Source organism: Strix uralensis, chromosome 3, assembly GCF_047716275.1.
Source record: "Strix uralensis isolate ZFMK-TIS-50842 chromosome 3, bStrUra1, whole genome shotgun sequence".
Taxonomy (NCBI): domain Eukaryota; kingdom Metazoa; phylum Chordata; class Aves; order Strigiformes; family Strigidae; genus Strix; species Strix uralensis.
Genome location: NC_133974.1, coordinates 102,329,342 through 102,349,347, shown reverse-complemented (window position 1 = coordinate 102,349,347; position 20,006 = coordinate 102,329,342). Strand labels below are relative to the sequence as shown.

At 38.5% G+C, this 20,006-nt stretch overlaps 1 protein-coding gene across 6 annotated transcripts in view; it reads left to right on the top strand.

The window, feature by feature from the left end:
• Window positions 1-13,260, top strand: part of UBR2 (ubiquitin protein ligase E3 component n-recognin 2) — a 60,907-nt gene extending 47,647 nt beyond the window's left edge. For 4 of the 6 annotated variants that reach the window (XM_074863622.1, XM_074863623.1, XM_074863620.1 and 1 more), the window contains 10 exons: window positions 1,846-1,913; window positions 2,429-2,564; window positions 3,200-3,290; window positions 3,811-3,941; window positions 6,944-7,052; window positions 7,303-7,359; window positions 8,845-8,922; window positions 9,212-9,382; window positions 10,090-10,191; window positions 10,960-13,260. In XM_074863622.1, the coding sequence (XP_074719723.1) occupies window positions 1,846-1,913; window positions 2,429-2,564; window positions 3,200-3,290; window positions 3,811-3,941; window positions 6,944-7,052; window positions 7,303-7,359; window positions 8,845-8,922; window positions 9,212-9,382; window positions 10,090-10,191; window positions 10,960-11,101 (1,085 nt within the window). In that variant the 3' untranslated portion in view covers window positions 11,102-13,260. Of the gene's footprint in view, window positions 1-1,845; window positions 1,914-2,428; window positions 2,565-3,199; window positions 3,291-3,810; window positions 3,942-6,135; window positions 6,256-6,943; window positions 7,053-7,302; window positions 7,360-8,844; window positions 8,923-9,211; window positions 9,383-10,089; window positions 10,192-10,959 lie in introns of those variants that run through there. The other 2 variants (XM_074863624.1, XR_012628257.1) reach the window with 2 other exon arrangements.
• Window positions 13,261-20,006: the final 6,746 nt, after the last annotated feature.

Here is a 20,006-nt window from a genome sequence, read left to right as displayed (position 1 = left end):
GGATCTTCAAGGTCTTTTCCAAACTAGGTGATTCTGTGGTTCTGTGGTCCTTCACAAAAGAAAAGTGATACACTGGAACTTCAAAGAGGAGGAAATTAAGATTAATATAGTATTGAAAGGAAACAGGATATTTGCAGAGATCTAATAAATCTGCAACTTTTTGAAAAGTAGGATCTGTGATAAGACAGGACTTACTATGTAATGTCATATATTAGTTGAGAATTTTAATGAGAACATCCAAAATGTTCCAAGCTTGAAGCATTTGTAGATACAGGTTAAAAATCTGAAGTTCAGCCTAATGCAGTAATTAGCCATGAGAGGACTGTTCTGAAAGGGTGTTATAAAATGGGATAGTTTTAATATTCACAGTCAGTAGAGCAGGGAAACTTAAAATGCTATCATATACTGAAATTACTAGTAGAATTGATACTACCTACTTCAGCAAATAGTTGGCAGCTTTATGGGGAAGACCTTAATTGACACCAGTTCATAGCAGTAATGATAGAGCCATTTTCTATGTGAAGCAGAAGAGAACATGTTGCTAGCTATTGGACTGGAACTTTGTAGTATATGGTGTTCTGCATGGTTTGGGTTTTCTTGAAACTTGAATCAGTGTTTCTTCAAAGTTGTTCTTCCTTCCAGCTGACAGAAGCAACTGTACTGCTTCTATTTTTGTGAAGGAAAAGTGTTTGATTTTTTTTTTTTTCAAGGCTAGGAATAAGGAAAATTATTAGCCGTTGGTCTGTAGTATTCTATGAACTATACATAAAGATAACTTACCAAGTAAAAGTTTGGTTTTGAAAGTCCCTTGCCCTGCTCGCATTTTTGATAGAAGCATTTTTCACACATTTGGGTTGAGTTCTGTGGCAAAAGCATTTGGAATCTGAGTGATGGTGAAATGTTTGCTTAAAGAAATAGTTTCAAAATGTCACAGATCTTCAGCTGTTAATTTTCTGGCCAGCAAGGCAGCAGTCTTCAACTGAAGTATTTTTAAGTTATTATGATAAGACTATTTTTTACTGTAGTAGTGTTTTTAAATTTGGCAGCTTAATGCTTATAGCTACATGGTTAAACTATTCTCATAGCTGCAGTTGAAACTCTTCTACTGTAAATCAGGCTTTACTGCTTGGAGTAAAGAAGTTTGCAACTGTTCCTTGATTGTTCTTTAATATTGTAACATTTTCAAGACTATTTATGTTTGCTTTTAGCTTAGAGGTACTTGGAATTTATTAATTGTGTGAATTTGTGTTGTCAACTGGAGTACTTTGGTTAATACTTTGTGGTTACTGTGAATGTGAATACTACAGAGATGGAGAGACCAGTACCTAGTTCTTTCTTAATTAGAGATAAATAATGAATTTAAGAGACTCTTTAGCAATGTATTTTTGAGTCTGAGGCAAATTTAGTGAACCTTGTAAAGTTAAGTGAATTGCAGAAGTTTCCTTTAAACAGCTGTCCAACAGACAACAATTAGTGTTTCTGTTTAGTCACTAGTGTTTGAGCTTATTTCTGGGTCAGAGCTTGAGATACTATCTCATTCTATCTCCCACTGGAGACCTAAGCAATGAAAGGAAGTCACTGTGGGAGTTGAATGACAGCACTTACTTTGTTATAGCTACTTTGGGTTTCTTTCATTTCAATACAGCATAGTTAAGTAGGCAAGAGTCTTTTCCAATAATGTTGAACAACTCTTGAATTCACACCTTTCTGACCGAAACCGGGTACATTTGTATTTTAAGTACTTTAAGTATATAAACCAAGGAGATGGCTCTCATTTTGTAACTGAAGTACACTAAAAGCTTTTCATATGTAAATGTTCAATAAATAAATTTATTTTTCTTTCAGCACTGGTGCCTAATGAAAAAAATGGAAATCTTCCTTGCATACTTGATATTGACATGTTTCATTTATTGGTAAGTATTCCATAATATATATTAATAATGTTTTGATCCAGTAGGCATGATGTAAAAACTTAATTGGAAACTTTTTTCCTACTCAGGAACCTTTCAAAATGTTCATGTTTTTAGTTTTTTTCACTAAATACAATTTAAAGATTTTTTTGTTTGTTTCAGCTATTCTTATCTGTAAATAAAAAAGGGGTAAAAATGAGGTGGAATGTATACTCTTTAGATGTTAAAACAAAACAAAAACCCAAAACCAACCTCCCCAAGAAACCCCAAACAAAAAAAAAGAAAAAAAAAATTAAAAACCAAAACCAAACAAAAACACAAAACAAAGAAAAAAAACAGACTCCCAAAACCCCCTCATAGTTAATCATTGTTCCCTTAAATAATGGCTGGCTGATTAACTTCAAAATTAACCTTATGAGGCATGTTGCCTTCAAAGGGTATAGTTGCAGCATGAGCAGAGAAAATGGCAAGATTCAGAAAGAAAAGGAATCTAACAGCTTTCTTGTTTTCTCTTACAGGTAAGCTTGGTGCTCTCTTTCCCTGCCATACATTGTCAGGATTTTTCAGGGGTTAGTCTTGGCACTGGAGATCTTCACCTGTTTCATCTAGTCACTATGGCACACATAATACAAATTTTACTTACCTCATCAACAGGTAACGCCACTTTCTTTCAACTTCTATTGAATTGATTCCTCAAATTTGTACTTGGAAAACATTGAGGTGCTATTGGTAAATGTACACAGTTTACAGTTGCAAAGTAAAATTGCTGGTGCCCTCTCTTTTAGCCCGTAGAAAGTATTTGATAAATTGTACTCATGAAAGTTCAGTCTTTTGTCTTTATTGCTTAGCACTGGAGGTTTTTTGGAGCATAGCTAGTCACAAATCGTAGCTTTCCAGCTAATGTAGCAGTGCGTAGAAGTGTTTGTTGCAGAGCTTGGCTTAGGCATTGCATGATGAATAAGTTGCAGTTAGCAGAGTAAGGAATCAGTGTGTCTTCTGACAAGAGAACTGGATAAGGTGTAGTAAGCCAAAAGCAAAGAATTCCAAGCAAGTATATTAAGAAACCCCACCAATCGACCAAGTAAATCAACACCTCACTGGAGCTGACAGTAGCATAAACTTAGCACATAAGATGTGCAGCAGAAGACTCTTTTCCAGTACATCATATCATAGTAGAGTGGAATGTTTCACTTAGTTTTGGCCTTTTTCTCAAAACTTGAAAAATTACATTCTTGCTGTAGAAACATGTATATATGAAGTAACTTGCTTATTATTTCTTTCTTCTTCAGAAGAGAATGGCATGGATCAAGAAAACACTAACAGTGAAGAGGAAGTAGCTGTGCTTACACTGTATAAATTTCTTTGCCAGTGTACAGGAAGGTAAAAGTGCGATCTTTTGATGAGGTTTTATAATGTTTTCTCCCTCCCAGACTCAACATTAACTACTGATTGAATTCTATATACTAATGCTGTCAAAGATGAGACTTTTAACTGGGGAGCTCTTACACCTTGTTTCTTATCCACTAATTCTAGTTTCACTTTACAAGTAACTATTCTTATAAATTTCTCTGTGCTCATGAAGATTATGCTCTGAAACAGTTTTTTTTAGTCAGTTTGCAGATGTATGTAATCTGAAGTTGGCAGTGTCTGAGTACAGAAAACTTGTCAGGATCTGAAATGTCTAGTGAAAATGTTCCTTAATTTACTGTCCTGGCTGGCTATATTTTTATGAATCTCTGGTTGTTTTTCTTGGAGTTAGCTTTGAAATAAACACTTTGCATAATGCTTGTTTCAACCGAAGTCAGTAATTTAATATGAAGTATGACTGAAGGCTTACTAATATAGCTCTAAAACTGAAATGATTAAATAAAAGCAAACTTTTTTATTATGTTCCCTTAAGTGCCTTGAAAGAAATTTCCTCAGGTTGGCATCTGTGGAGGAATCTAAAAGCTGGAATCATGCCTTTCCTGAGATGTTCTGCTTTGTTTTTCCATTACTTAAACGGAGTCCCAGCACCCTCAGAAATTCAAGGTACTGTCTGCTTTGTATTAGCTTTTCAAGACATAAGCATTTATGGACAAAATAAATTAGGTTTAAACTCTTTCTTCTGAAGAAGCTGATTGAATGCATGTGGGCTTGTTACCAGTGCAGAATCATATCTGCATAATGAAAAAGGCAAAAAATTGTTTCCGTTTTAAAATAGTTTTTAATATAGAGGTAAATGCTGTTCTAGATTACTTAAAACAGAAATTGACGCTCTTCTGTTAAAAAGTGAAATTTTGATTATTTCAAATCTCCTACTGACTACTGTTTTCAAATGAGACCTGCTTTTGCTTTCATTGATTTCATTCAAACCAGCATTCACTAATAATTAATCTCTCTACAAGTAAACTTTCTGGAATTCCAGCCAGTAAGTCAGGTTCATTGGGGACCCAACTTAAATGCTTCTATGCAAACGCATGTAGCATGGGGAATAAACAAGAGGAGTTGGAGACATACACAGACCTGCAGGGCTGCAGTCTTACTGGCATCATGGAGACGTGGTGGGATGGCTCCTATGACTGGAGTGTTGGAATGGAAGGATACAGGCTCTTTAGGAAGGACAGGCAGGGGAGAGGAGGTGAGGGTGTCACCCCCTATGTCAGCAGCCAGCTGGAGTGCATGGACCTCTGGCTGGGGATGGATGAGCAGCTGACCAAGAGCTTATGGGTCAGGATTAAAGAGAGGACAGGGACAAGAGATGTTATAGTGGGGGTCTGCTACAGGCCACCTGACCAGGAAGATCTAGCAGATGAGGCCCTCTAGACAAATGAAAGCAGCCTCATGTTGACAAGCCCTGGTCCTCATGGGGGACTTCAGCCACCCTGATATCTGTTGGAGGGATGACACAGCAGGGCGTAAGCAATCCAGGAGGTTCCTGGAATGCATTGATGATAACTTCCTTCTCCAAGTGATAGAGGAGCTGATGAAGAGAGGGGCTGTGCTGGACCTTGTTCTCATTAACAAGGACGGGCTGCTGGGAAGTGTGAAGCTCAAGGGCAGCCTTGGCTGCAGTGACCATGAGATGGTGGAGTTCAATATCCTTGGGGCAGCAAGCTCACTACCCTGGACTTCAGGAGAGAAGACTTTGGCCTCTTCAGGGATCTGCTTGATAGAGTAGTATGGGATAAAGCCCTGGAGGGAAGAGGGCCCAAGAAAGCTGGTTGATATTCAAGGGTCACCTCTTCCAAGCTCAGGAGCAATGCATCCTGACAAAGAGGAAGTCAGGTAAAAATGGCAGGAGGCCTGCATGGATAAACAAGGAGCTCCTGGACAAGCTGAAACACAAAAAGGAAGCCTACAGAGCGTGGAAGCAAGGACAGGTAGCCTTGGGAAGGATACAGAGAAACTGTCCAAGTAGTCAGAGATCAGGTTAGGAAGGTCAAAACCCTGATAGAATTAAATCTGGCCAGGAACACCAAGGGCTGAAAGAGGGTAGATTAAAATTAGATATAAGGGAGAAGCTCTTCACTGTGAGGGTGCTGAGACACTGGAGCAGGTTGCCCAGAGCAGTTGTGGCTGCCCCCTCCCTGGCAGTGTTCAAGGCCAGGCTGGACAGGGCTTTGAGCAACCTGGTCTAGTGGAAGGTGTCCCTGCCCATGGCAGGGGGTTGGAACTGGATGATCTTTAAGGTCCCTTCCAACTCAAACCAGTCTGTGATTCTATGTTACACCTGAAATAATTGATGTTAGGAACATATACTGTCTTCCACATAAGGTGTATGTAGTGGTAGAATGCAGATCGGAAGATGTTAATAGGTTCACACTGCTTCAGGTTTCCCATGTTTAAACAGAGTCTGATACCTGCTGCTGAGCTGACATGAGAACAGCGGTTGTCTCTGTCATGAGTATCTTCATGCTTTGGTAATACTTCTAGAACGTTTCCTTGACATGAAGCCCCTTGACAAATTGTGTTTAAAATGTAGGTTTCTTTTTCATTTAACAATTGCAATACTTAAGCATTTGGTCCAAAAGAAGAGAAGCCTCTATTCCTGAACTTTGATTTTCTGAACAAGGTTTCTCAAGTTCATAGTCTGGACCAGTAGTGACCACTTCAGTTCTTTGTTACAGATGCTCTAAAGATGAGGTACAAAGTGCAGATGTACTTCCAGAAGTAGGTCTTCAGAGAGTTAGTTGTAGGAGAAGGGAAGAGGAAGGCTTTGCTTCACTTTTCTTATACTCTCAAGTTCCAGGTGCTTGAATGGCCCTGTAGGTCCCTGCCACCAAGGGATGCCCTGACAGTGGCTGTGGCACTGGGTATTTTGCCTTCCCTTCCCACTTCCCTGCCCCAGGACCTACTGATCCCACAACTGGTCTGTATTGCCTTTCTCTGGTGTGTTACTGTGGGTTGCAGAATGGCAATCACTTGGGCATGAGAGGGGAGTGAGCACAGCTTTCACTGTCATTCTCTTCACTCCTTTATTCAGGAGCAAAAGAAGCCATGCCACAGAAGAGGTACTGGTACTCTTTGTCCTGAAAGTTTGGGAGAGCAGGGACCTAGGGAGTCAAACCAATAGACTAGGATGAACTTGGCAATCTGGTGGTTGTGTCCTGCATATGAGTTTGGCACTGCAGGCAATTGCAATCTCTGTATTTGAGGCTGTTATACTGCCTGTCACTGACAAACTGTCTCGGTTTGTGTCACAGATTCCAAGGAGCACCAAGTAGCCATTTAATGGACAACATGAAACAAAGACATACTGAGTTGTAAAGGCCATGGAACTCTCTGTTGTGGTTCTTATATGACTAGGCTTGAAATATGCTTGGGGGGAAGTTTGAGGAAAGTTGCTTTTCATTACTGGCAGTTTCCCAACATAGCTGTCTGGTGCCTTTACTAGCACTTTCATACTCCCTACCATATTTTGGGTGTTGGGGAACACAGTTTAAAAAAAAAAAAAATATATAGCTGTCCCAATATTTAGAGTTGTATTTCATTTATTGCATATAATGTAATTTAAAAAACTGTAATTATGAGAATTACACCTTTTTTTACAGTAAATGGAACAAACCAGTTTGAACACTTATGTAGCTATCTTTCCTTGCCAAACAACCTCACTTGCCTTTTTCAAGAAAATAGTGAGATTCTGAACACCTTAATAGAAAGGTAAGTTGTGGTTTTATGCTTAGTTTAAATATAATAAAGAATCCTGCACAAGATCATTAAGTATTCTCCCAGGAGTGCATATGTGGAAGTGAATTGTAGACTTTGAAAAGCATTCATGAAATAAGTGTTTTGAAAGAAATCATTTTGGTTGTAGAGGTTATCAAATAGATGTATGGTGGATTTTTTGCTTATTTATTTTTGGAAAGAATGATCCATTGAAGTCAAAAGCCAATTTTTTTCTTTCTTGTAGTTGGTGCAGTAACAGTGAAGTAAAAAGATACCTGGAAGGCAAGAGACATGCGATCAGGTAAACATGAATAAATTTTAAGCAGAGACGGGAGAAACTTTAATGTTGCCATTTTCTCCCAAGTATTTTTTCCTAAAGGCTGTTTATAATAACATAGTATCAGTTCTGCTTTATTGAATGACAAAGATATTGGGGCATAAGCAAAGAGATTTTTCAGAATTTTGTAAGGAAAGTGAAATATCGCTTAAATTAGTAGATTTTAAAGGCAATGTTAAATCTTACCGTTTTATTAAATGGATCTGCAGCAATCAGAGGCCATAATATTTCTTTTCATGTTTCCTATAGTAGATTTGTACCTTCTGATTTAAAAGATATGCTGTTGCTGAAAGATGTATACAACCTTTGTTTAAAAATACCAGGCATTGAAGAGCCTTTTAAAATTATCGTTTTAAAGAATCCAAATTCTTTAGGAAATCAACACCAAGTCAGTTTCTAACTACTTGTTAAGCAATTATTTTGAATTCAGAATGCATTTAATACTTAGTGGACGTAGAAAAGCATTTGTTTTCTTTATGAAGGCTGCATAAAAGTAGTGGTTATCAGTTATCCAGATAATTACAAATGAATATCATGCTCACAGTGCTGTCATTAAAAACATCCCTGCATGTTAATCTCCTGTGCTAAATACATAAAGTCAATCTTTCAATGTTGTACATGCAGTAAGGTTAAGTGACAAAAATAAAAATTAATCACTTCATCTGTTAAATACCAAGCTATTAACGGAATTTCTTATACAGTAAGAATACTCTGATTCCATAATTGATTCCCTGTTATGTGTGGTTGTTGGGATTTTCCCCACATGTTCCTTTTGCTTGATTAACTGTTTTTCCCAAGATCGTGTCAAACTTGGCAGTGATTTTTTTTCCTCTCAGCATGTTCTTGTACATTGCTTCTGTTACAAACATCTATTTACATTTCACAGTCTAATTTGTATTATTCCTAGAGTTGAAGATTATTAAAATTTATTTTTTTTGCCTATGCTATACACTAACTTTTAACTGTTATTTCTAAAGATACTTGGTATTAAATAGGTCCTTGTCATCGCATGAATATTTCATTCTCTTCAGGATACAAGGTCTCTGAATTTGCAAGTCAGACTATTTTCCATTCAACATTAGTGACAAAAGTCAAATACAAAGCAAACTGATAAGGGAGCAAAACAAATACTCAATTAAATCTGTAGTGACCTTATGAGGTTTTGTTAAAAGCATACATGACATGTATTTTTCTGACTTTTTGCCTGTGCATTTTATCAAATTCATAAAAAATATGACGAAGAAAACTGGAGGTGGTCTAGTTGAGAGATGTTGTGGGTTCCTTTAGGTGCTACCATTTTATTCTATGGATGGCAGAGAAGAGGAAAACTTTAAAAATTCAATTATTCACAGATGCTGTTTAAATGAGTCAGGAAAACATGAATGAGTTTGAAATCACTGTGTATTATTCATTGAAATATGAGTGGTTAATTTGATTGCTTTATTCCAGCTATGCACGAGAATCCAACAAATTAATAGATCTTCCGGACGACTACAGCTGCCTCATTAACCAAGCATCCAATTTCTCGTAAGTTGTACGCAATTATAGTGCGGACCCCCTAAAGTCTTCTGCTCCTTTTGATGAACTAGGAAACCTCTAACCTGAAAGTCTCAAAGTTGTTTATAGAATCATAAAGTTAATGGCATAAATTTGATTGTCACGTGTTCCAGCAAAACTGCCACGTATTTCAGCGAAATAGGAATTGCAAGGGTCTGTATAACTGTTAACTGTATAAATGTTCAAAAGTGCTTTTGAATCTTTTTACTATCTAGAGTTAATACATACAATGGATTTTGGTTTTTTTGCTTAACAAAAGGTGTCCGAAATCAGGTGGTGATAAAAGCAGAGCCCCAACATTGTGCCTTGTGTGTGGGACCATGCTATGTTCTCAGAGTTACTGTTGTCAAACGGAATTAGAAGGAGAAGATGTTGGAGCCTGTACTGCACATACCTACACTTGTGGTTCTGGAGTGGGCATATTCCTTAGGTAAGGAACTGAATATCTCTACTTATATTGTTAGTTAGATGGTGTGTGTAGATATGAAAGGAAAAGTTGTATAAATGTGATTGCAGGGGTGGTTTGTAGAGGCAGTGGTTGGTTAGTAACAGGGTTGCCTAAAAACTAGAGTGTATTCATCTTCCTTATACTTTGATGTAAGGTTCAGAGGTTGTTTCTTTGAAGATAAAGTATAGAAAACTTGAATTTCATTTTTAAAGTGAATTTGTTTTCTCTGTGTGTTTATTTTCAATCAAGTATTATAAAACAGTGAAGGTAAATACCTTTATTTTGTTGTTGCTGCTGCTGTTGCTGTTGTTGAAAATAAGAAAATTGGTTTTAGTTGTCTTCCGGCATACAAGGAAAGGTTAGATAATGTCTGTTTTCATTTTGGCAAAGATTAGTGAGAAGTGAATTTGGTTTATTTTTTAGTTGTGGTTCTGTTGAGTATTTTACACAGACTGCAAATAATATGACATGAAACTACACTGTTTTTAACTGCTACCGAGGAGTTATAACAGGAAGAGAATAAGATATTTGGGTTGGGTTTTTTTTCTAAAAAAAGTACCTTTAAAAATCTGTACAAGCAGATTATACAGAATAAAAATAGGTGCGAACTCGAAAAGTGGTGTCTGAAAATATGAGAAACTATTCACCTAAAAATCAATACCTAAATTCTTCTCTGTGTTTCTCTCTAGAGTACGAGAATGTCAGGTGCTATTTTTAGCTGGAAAAACAAAGGGCTGCTTTTATCCTCCTCCTTATCTTGATGACTACGGAGAGACAGACCAGGGACTCAGGTAAATATTTAAAAAATAGATCTTTTAAGGACAGGAATTCTAAAACTATTTGGTTTGTAAAATACATTTTTTATGTTACCTTTTTATTTTAATTATATAGGTAATATTTTGATATTGCAGCTGCATCTAATATCTTCAAACATTTTAATGCTAATACATGTTTTTAGGTTAAAAATACTTAACGGCAGATCTTTCCCAGATTATAAACAGTTGCCTTGAGGTGTAGAAACTTAAATCTTTTTAGCATCTGTGAAGCTGCCTAGAAGAAACTAAGGCTGAAAATTTTATTTGTGTATAGTGTGTTTATTTGTATAATCTGTGTTAATATAATACCAAGTAAAAATGCTATGAGATTATTTTATTTAATGTGGTAGTTCTTTGGCTTAACACCTGTCTGCTTCCTATGAGAATAGTTTGGGGACTTGATATTGTTAATGCTTGTTACTTCTGAAACTAGTCAAAATCACAGAACACGAACTGGGTCAGCCTGGAAAGTTCGCTGAAAATCTGTGTTCACATTTCTGTGGGCTGTACATTAGATTCTCACAGGCTGGAGGGAGCAGTGAGAGTGGGGGACTAGACAAGGTAGCACTCCAGTTCACTAGACCAAATACCTGTCGATTTGTTCTGACAAGAGAATAACGTTAAAGGGTTATCTAAGTATTTTAATATTTTGAAGAGTTATCTAATATTTAATATGTCACACTTGAGTGTTTGTGCTTAGTTGCAGCGTTTCATCATTCCTGATAAGTATTATCTCCTTTTCAGACGCGGGAACCCGTTACATCTGTGCAAAGAACGATTTAAAAAGATTCAAAGACTCTGGCAGCAGCACAGTATCACAGAGGAAATTGGACATGCACAAGAAGCAAATCAGACACTAGTTGGCATTGATTGGCAGCATTTATAATGGCTATCTGCTGAAGTCTGGAACTTTATTAAGATTTTTGTAACTCATTAAGCTTTTCAAAGGAGGGATTAGGAGAAAAAGTTTGAGGAAAAAAACCCACAAATGCAGTCCTGTTATTTAATCTTTGTTTTACAATGTATTTCATAAAGATACCAATTAAGATTAATCAAGTAAACTTCTTTCTATGTAAGCAAGTTTTATTAGTCATATAATTTGCACTGTGCTTCCTTCACAGAAATGTCTTGGGTTATAAACCTGGGCAAATGAACTTGAGCTTCTGATATAAAAAAAGAATGACTCTTTTTGGAAGTCTGACTATGATTTTTCTTACAAACTGCAAGAGAAAAAGACTGCTGAAACAGAAACTAGATAGAGCACAATTACAGATTGTGTTTTGGCCCTTGCTAGTAATCTGAGCCGTTTTATTTATTATTCTACATTTTAATACTTAAGCTGTGTGTACATGCAATGGAATGAAGTAAGGAAGCAAATAATGTAGCAAATGGATGTTTCTGTCTGCATCAGTGGATAATTCACTCTTTCACGGTGTATCTAAAATGATTTTGTCATTTGTACTCTTGCAGCTTTCCTGCTTCCATTTTTTTAACTAAAAATCCCCCTAACACTAGCTTTACAAGTAAAATAATTTAATTTTAAAGCTTTTTCCAGAGCATTGCACTCTTTAGGATTACGTAGTTTGTAATTTGAATTTAGCTGGGAAATCCTTTCACTTTCAATATGTGATTGGTTATTGGTATTTAAGGGTTGACATTGTGCTTTAGAAGATATTTTAAGAAAATGACAATACATAAAATGTCATGAAAGCTAATTTTATGTTAATTTGCAGAAGCACAGAGGATGTCTTCTTCATTTTTATTAACAGTCAACTTTTAAGGTGCAAATCCCGTCTCCTTTTTGTTGCAGACAAACTGAATGGTTTCCTCTGGCTTTGAAGGGTCACAATCACACTGCCCACATTTTTGCATCAATTCTTTTTTTTTTTTCTGTTGTCCCATCAAGTATATTTACTTTTTGGCTTGATTTAAAGCTCTGTAAAAATGTTTGCATATAGTATATTTTATAAATATATTCTATAACTGCGCAGATTTGCACTTGATATGAGGGTGCCTGAAGGCAGTGAGTTTTCTAGTTGTATGTAATTAGACCACCAAGGTGTCTCTAAAAAGTGACATTATGCTTACTGATTTAAAATAAAATCCATTACCTTTATCTCTCCTATCTTCTGACAAATTAGCAAAATCTTAATTTACATAGTTCTGTTTCCTTAATAATCTGTGGTTCTTTTAGTTAAATTTTACTTTCTGACTACATCTTCAGCCCAGATAAGCAATCCCTTTACTGTCTGCCATGTCTTCAGTTACACTTGGTCTGACTGAATTATTTCTATTTTTACAGATTTAATGCTTCAGATAAATTTTGTATATTCATGGTGTACAGGACAATTTTTCAAACATTCAGTAACAGTATTGAGTGAAGATGTGAAGTATGAAATAAAGAAACTTGGCCAATGTTTATTTCCTTTTCTTAAAAACAATACAGACTACTCTTGTCTCTACTAACTGTTGTAGATCAAATCATTTATATATTGCTGTCACTTTTTACAAAGAGACATGCAGAAGCTGCAGGAAAAAATGACATTAATGCTTCATCTCTGCCTTCCCCTACTTAAGCTGGTTGATATATCAACGATTTTCTGTGCATGGTACTTAAAAATCACACTTTTTTTGTGATGTTACGATTCCTTTGCAGAGAGTCTTGCTTCTTAAGCTGTGTGCCACAGTTTCAGATAATGTGTAACTGCATTGAAAAACTCTTTTCCTGTAAGCATAATATTAAAAAGATAATTACACAGAAGTCTGTCAGTATCATCAAAGCAAAATACTGACAGCAAGAAGGATTTTTTCCCTCTGGGATCAAAGCCAGAGGCTGCAAGGTTGAATAGGTTGGTGAAAATATGACCATAAATAATTGCAAAGTACACAATTTATAATTTTTTTTGTAATTCGGTCATTCTTTACTCAAGGCTTCTATTTTCTGATTTGTTTTGCATGTATTTATATAAATGTAGAAATATTTATATATAACATTGTTTAAGTATCAGGGAAATAATATCTGTAATAAATTGGCTATAACTTTAATATTTATGGATTATGTGTACAATCTAGAATGTATTATGTGTTTGTGGGGAGAAAATACTCAGCAACAAAAAAACCACAAAATCCCCAAACCTGAAACCATCGTAACAGAATACAAAACAAAGCTGAAAGCATTAAGTTAAATGACATTCAGTAAGTACTTTTTAAATGTTGCTGTTTAGAATTTTGCTGAGCTTGTTCCTTCAAGTGTGTCACCTTGTTAATCACAAGCTAACAAATACCTGGATGTGCAACATCTGCAATTCCCCGGCTGTAAATATAAGATGATTATATTATTAGTGTCACTTGCTTCAGTCAGCTAAACCTTTCTTGACCTCTACTAAAAAGTCTAATCGTCTTTTTAAAGGATTGTAAATTTCATTTTATAAAGGGATGAGGGTTGAGGTTCACATCAGTAATATTTTTTTACTCTGTTCATACTTCAAGATAACACTTTGTACTCCCCCCAGTCTGCATTAGGAGGCTCTTTCTTGCTCTGGTGGAAGTACATAACCAAGATAACGCCTGACGCCTTCTGACTTGTGCTTAAGAGCCAGTGCTCCTCACAGCTGTCTTAACTACTCCATCTGTAATGTTATTGGGAATTTGTTGCCAGAGATGAAGTGCTTGTGGATTCTCAGCCTATTTACATCTTCAGCTCTCCCCTAGGTCCCTACAGCTTCCTTCTGTGTCCCTCAAACTAGACTTCATGGTGATGGCTAAGCAAGTAAAATCCAGGCCTCTAGGCCTAGCGGCTAGCTTTGGGAGCAACCTGGACCGAAGGGTTCAGCGTGTTGCTGCACCATATGGTTAATGTCTTTTATTGGGACAGTGGACATTGCACGTGCAGCTGCACAGACCTTTTTCTTTTTGTTTGACATGAAGCCCTATCAGCTCTCATGCTCCAGTCTTGGCATGTCATTTTAAGAGCATTTTATTTTATGCTAAATAACTTGGTGTTTTGTTTAGAAGCTCCACCACTGTGATAATTTTCTTTATGACCTGAATGTGTAGAGGAGAAGCTGAATGTTCAACCTACTGTGCAAGTACCTTCAGCAGAAAATCACAGCTGTTTTCCTTTCTGGAAGATTAAATTGCACAAGGGGAGTTGCATCTCAAATGTCTTCACAGCAGAGTCCTGTTGTGATCAGCTGAGTATGCAATCTGCCTCCCTTCTCCCCTGGACTTCCCTTCTCTGTTCTTTTTTAGGAGATGCCTTTGGCAAGTTGTGGCTCTGTATTTCCATTCCACTCTTGAGATTATTGAGATTATTATTGCCAATCCTACATTGTAGTGGGAGTGGGATGGTGCTCTTCTTAACTGGCATTAAATGAAAACTTTCTTAGGGAAGCATCCACTTCTCTACCATTAGCTGTTCAGTTCCTCAGCTCCTTATGGTGGGTGTCCCAGAGTCCTACTTGACCCTGTGTGGAGAAGGTTGGAGACTTCATGAGAATAACACTGGATTCAGTTATTATCAAGGCTTGCCTTCTGCAGGAATGCTTCCAGCTGCTCAAGGAGTGACCCCAGCCAGGGAGCCTGCCTACATAGCTAACGTGTCACCATTTGACTGGCCACTTTCTCTGGGTAACTGGTTCAGGTTCTCTTGGTACTGCTTCAACATATCCTCAGGGACAGGCACACAGAAAGGTTGCTTACCAGTGATGGGAAGTCTTACAGACAAGTTTGTCTTTAGGGAAATATCTCTCCTTACTATGATTTTTTTTTTTTTTCCTCATGGGATTTGAATGTTTAGAAGAATGGGAAGGTGTAGAGTTGGCTGCTTCTTTTGGGCTATGTTCAAGCAAAGGTAGGAAGAGTCCCACACTGCAAGCAAGTATTGCTGAGGCAAAAAAGTCTCCATCTTTTAGTGCCTGGTGAAAGTCTTGTGTGTGTGGATAGCACATCTTAATCTCCAGTTGGTGATAACTTCTAGTTACCAGTAAGCAGCTTCACCTTGTTGAAGTGTCATTTGTGGTTTGGGGAACTAGGAGTGGTTGATGGAAGGATGTTACTATCAGCCTGGGATATCTAAGTAGAATTGGCTGCTGGGACTCCAGCAATTGCCCAGGCTGCAGGAGGCGTGCCCAGAAGGAGCTGGAGCCTCCCTGCCTCTCCTTGCTGCCAGCCACCAGTACCTGTGCAGTCTGGGGGTTTGCTGTCGTAGAAGTTTGAACTGTTGGCTAAGGGATAGTGCAGAATTCCACATCAAGTGGGTGGTTGGAGATCCCAGGCTTGATAGAGGCTCTTGGCCAGTCAGTGCTTGCCCTCAGACCTGCCTCTGGAAGTTCATCCACTGGAAAGCCCTCTGAGGCCTGACAAAGTCCCACAGAGCTGTGCTCTTCAGACTGTTAGGCAGCTCTTTCCAGTAAGAGGGAGAAGGGGGTTTATTATTATCTATTTTATTCCAAGGCTAACAATGGTCAGGGGAAAGAGCGATTGCTGGTTCTATTCTGGGAGAGTCAGCTCAGCGGTGGCTAATTCAGGTGTGACTTTTGTGCAACTGTACTGAGCTAGCTTTGTCAGTAATGGGTTTTTTACCTGGTATTAATCAATACATATTTTGTTAAATGTTACAGGCTGATACAGGAACATAAGCTACATTAAAATAGTTCAGATGTTTACAAAGCAGGGCCCTGTGAATACCACATGTTGAACATCTGTTGTACCCCTCTGATCGTGTAGGGTGTGTTTGGATGCTGTTTAGTACACCTTATCCCCAGCTGGCCCTGAGAAGTAGCTGAGTATTTATGGTGGTAGATGGAAGCTTCGTACTAAAACATCCTCTCACTTCAGCTTGAGACCCTATGGAAGGGCACGGTGATTTTATTTCTTATCTTATATCTTATTTTGAAGCTCAGTGTATCCACCTGCACACTTACACCCACAGGCACCAAGATGCATGTGTCCAAGTGGTCTGGCCAGGGCTATGTGCTACAGAGGACAGGAGTAACAGCTGCTGAGTCCTCCCTACATACCACATGGTTGGTGATGGCAGCTGCCTTTTGGAAAGGTCTTTTATTCAGCATAACTGTGGTGCTGGTGCTGTGTTTTGCCTCAGTATCCTGCTTCACCTTTCATAAATCTTAAGTAAGGCTGCCCATTGTCTTTTCTTGTTTTGGAGTGCCTTGGCTAGAATATAATAATGTGAAGAGGAATGGCACACCGCAGTCTCATTTTCTCCCTCTCGTTACCGAAGTGCAGGTCTGCTTCTGAGAAGTCAACTATACTGTGGCCATTTGGAGCTGAGGCTTCCTGGGCTGGGTGTAAACAGCATGTTTCTTAGCATCTACCCACTTTATTGCTGTCAGTCACATGTTTATCTATACATGCTGCTCTTTAAAGGCTTGCTCGATTATTTCTTCTGCTGTTTCATACATGTACGTTTCTATTCATACTTCATTTGCAGCAGTTTTAGCCTTTCTTCTACAAATTTTTGTACCAAGTATAAAAACTGCTTTGCATATTCTTATCTTGAGGCTGTTACATATTCAGCCTCTATTTTTTTCCTGCTCTTCTGCCCCCTTTCCCCCTCTCCTGCCTTGCAAACATTAGATGGCCCAAATGTTACATGTTTGTGTCTTGATGGAGGGATTTGTCAAATATTCTTCTCTTGGAGGAAAAAAGAAGAGAGAGAGTATGAGGAGTTTCGCAGTGCACCAGGTGTAGGAGCTAAGAAATGGCAAGTACTGATCTCCGTCTCCATGACAGCAATGATTAAATGTTACTTTTTTATCAGTTTGTGAATATATATTTTCACAGTCTCTTTCCAGACAGCGTGAGCTCGGAGGTGGTAAGTTTTCCAGCTTGTCCTTTGCGTAGGATCCTGGAAGGAAAGCCAGGCTGGCTAGTCAGCCCGGGGCAGGGTGGGACAGCTGAGCTCAGGTTAGCGATGGCATCTGTGCAGACCACTGTGGGGTGTATTAGTGACTTAGAAAATCAAGATGCTGATTTGAAATCAACTATGTATGTGAGGAATAATGTGTGAAACATATTTCTGTACTTGCAGTACGCTAAACATGGAGGATGCTAAAGCCTTCTAATAAATCAGAGAAAAGGTTGTATAAAAATAACAAAGGCAAGGAGATCAGCAATATGTTCTCTGATGTAATCCACTGGTGTCCTCTAACCAGAGAAACCTGCATTAGAGAGGTAATGTTTGCTTCCCATAAAGACAGCTCCAAGGAGCCTGTGTCTTCCTGCAGTGATTGTATCAGAGTCTTTTGGAATGAATGAGTAATTCAGCACAAAGTACACTAGAAGAAGAAAAAAAATCTGCAGTAATTGTTGGGCATCTATTTAATGCTGTTGAACTAGTCAGGCATCTCCTCTCTGTATTATAAATCTTTTCATGTCAAGGTCTAGTAATTCATAAAGTGCTTTAGTAGCTGAAAACTGGCATGAACTCTGAAACAAAGTAATTGATGTTATATTATTTTTTTCTGTGTACTACTTTACAATGTAGGCTTTAAGCTCTTCTCTATCTCTACCGTCAGCTTGAATAGGATGGAGCTGAAAATAAGGACTTTTTGAGTGGGTTTTTTTTAATGGAGAGGTAAATGCTGTGTGATAGCAGTGTATGTGGCACTTGGGGCATGCAGAAGGACACTGTTCAGCTGGGAGGCTAGGGGGTAACGGCTGTTAATATCAACAAGTGAGACATTTAAATAAAACATTTCAGTGTGGGTAGCATTTCAAATGGATGGGCAGATGTGGAGTAAAAGTTACACAGGTGTTGAAAGGGGTCATGTCCATCTAGGACAGCAAACCCAAGAATCAGCGTGGTTGCTTCACTGCACTGGAGTGTAACACGGGCTCAGGGTGGGAAGCTCTACTCCAGGCATAGCTGTTGAGGTGTGCAGGCTTTCCCAGCTGTGATTGCAGTGACAGGAAGATGCGGTGGTTTCCTGCTCTCAGAGCTTCAGGATCCACTTGTAAGTCTTCACCAGTGACAGAGACCTAGTTGTGAAATATTTGAGGAGGGTATGTGGCGCTGGGAATGAGTACCCACATAAGCAGCGCTCTGGTTGAGTGCCAGCTTGCAAAGAGGGAGAGGACAGAAAGTCATTTTGTCCCACTGAAGTTGGGGACATGCTGTGGTATAATTATCTGAAATCTAGACATACCATTGTGAGTCTCTTCCTGAACAAAATGCTTCCTGAAATGAATTTAACCCTTTTTTAACATCACCTAATCTCAAGAACAATCTGAAGTACTCTACAATTTTAAAAAAACTTGTCAAGTAGAGAATAAATTTAAATTTTAGGTTCTAATTACATTTAAAATTCTGGGGTAAAAACAAGAAATGCTGTCATAATTTACTTAAAATATGCCTACAGCAACATTACAGAATCAATGTTACTTCTACTCTTCATTAATATATATAATTAATGAAAGATTCATTCATATGAATTTGTGAATTCACCTTATCCTTGTTAGTATTTTCCGCCTGTATTTCCTTCATCTTTAAGCTTAGTCTGTTATTTGTGTCAGAGAAATGAGTTTATATGTGTAAATGGGAAAACTCACACCCATTTGAAAAAGCCTTTGTCTAAGGCAGAGCTGTGCTACCCTCTGAACAGGTTACTTGGGTAGCTGAGAAGGCAAAAAGCAATTCTGAAAAGGAAAACTTTGCTTTGGGGGACTATGCGTGTGTTGGATCAGATGGATCTCCTTCCAGTTTGTGTCTACTGACATTGCTGCCTGGCTGGAGAGGGGGCTCGGTGTGTCTCCAGCTGGGAGGAGCGCACAGCTGGGAGGGACAGCGGTTCTTTGACGCTGCTCTTAAATTCTGTATTGTCGCATATTTCAAAGTGACTTCTGTGGGTTTTTTTCCAAGAATTAAACTTAATTTTCATCCTCTTAACATGATTGTCAGTCTGGGGAATTGTGTGTCTCAGACTTACTGCTTTGGTCTCCTCCTTTCATCACCCCTCTAGCTGCAGTGATGGCTTACCACGTTTCGCATGCCCAAGTCTCCCCATTTCTGATTTGTGCTGCTTGACCCGGTTTTGCCTGGGAACATGATGTAAAATGTGTGGAGGCTTGGTTGCCTAGTGAAGTGGTGTGCCTTCAATCAGACAACAGGCTGCAGACCTGCCCTTTGGTCCTTGTTTTGCTGAGTTTGCCTAGTACATCTGATTCCTGCACCACCCTTTGCTCTGGAGAAATTGGCTTTGAGAACAAACTATAGAAATGCACCTCATAATGAACTTAATAGTTGACTCATGTTTATGGACTATCCTTCTTTTTAGTAGAAACAGGTTAATCAGGCAAGATTGTTCTCTGTGTGTTGCTTTGTAAGGGGCTGGTGAGATGGAAGGTGGGAGCCCTGCTCAGCTCTTCCTCTGCACCACGAGTGAGGGGGAAACTGCAAAACGAGGGTGCATTCCACAGGGAAGGGTGCTGCAGAGGTGGTGCATGTGATGGAGAGCCCACAAAGCTGAGCTCCAGGCCAGGGTTTCTTCCAGCTTTCCCACCTCACAAATGTGTGTTGGATTAAAATTCAGAAAGTGTGAAGTGTCACTGTGAAGTGACGTGGGACCTTCAAATGCAGGTGCTTGGAGAGAGATGTTTTACTACTTCAGTGTTTCTGTCAGTCACTGAACATTGTGAGTCTGATATAATTAAAAAACCAAACAAGTTTCATACACGCATTACTTCAGGTTTGAGATAGCTGCATTGCTGTTACCATAAATAAATATGCCTAAGCTTCTGTCTCCCCACAGGGGGCTGTTATCACATGGCAC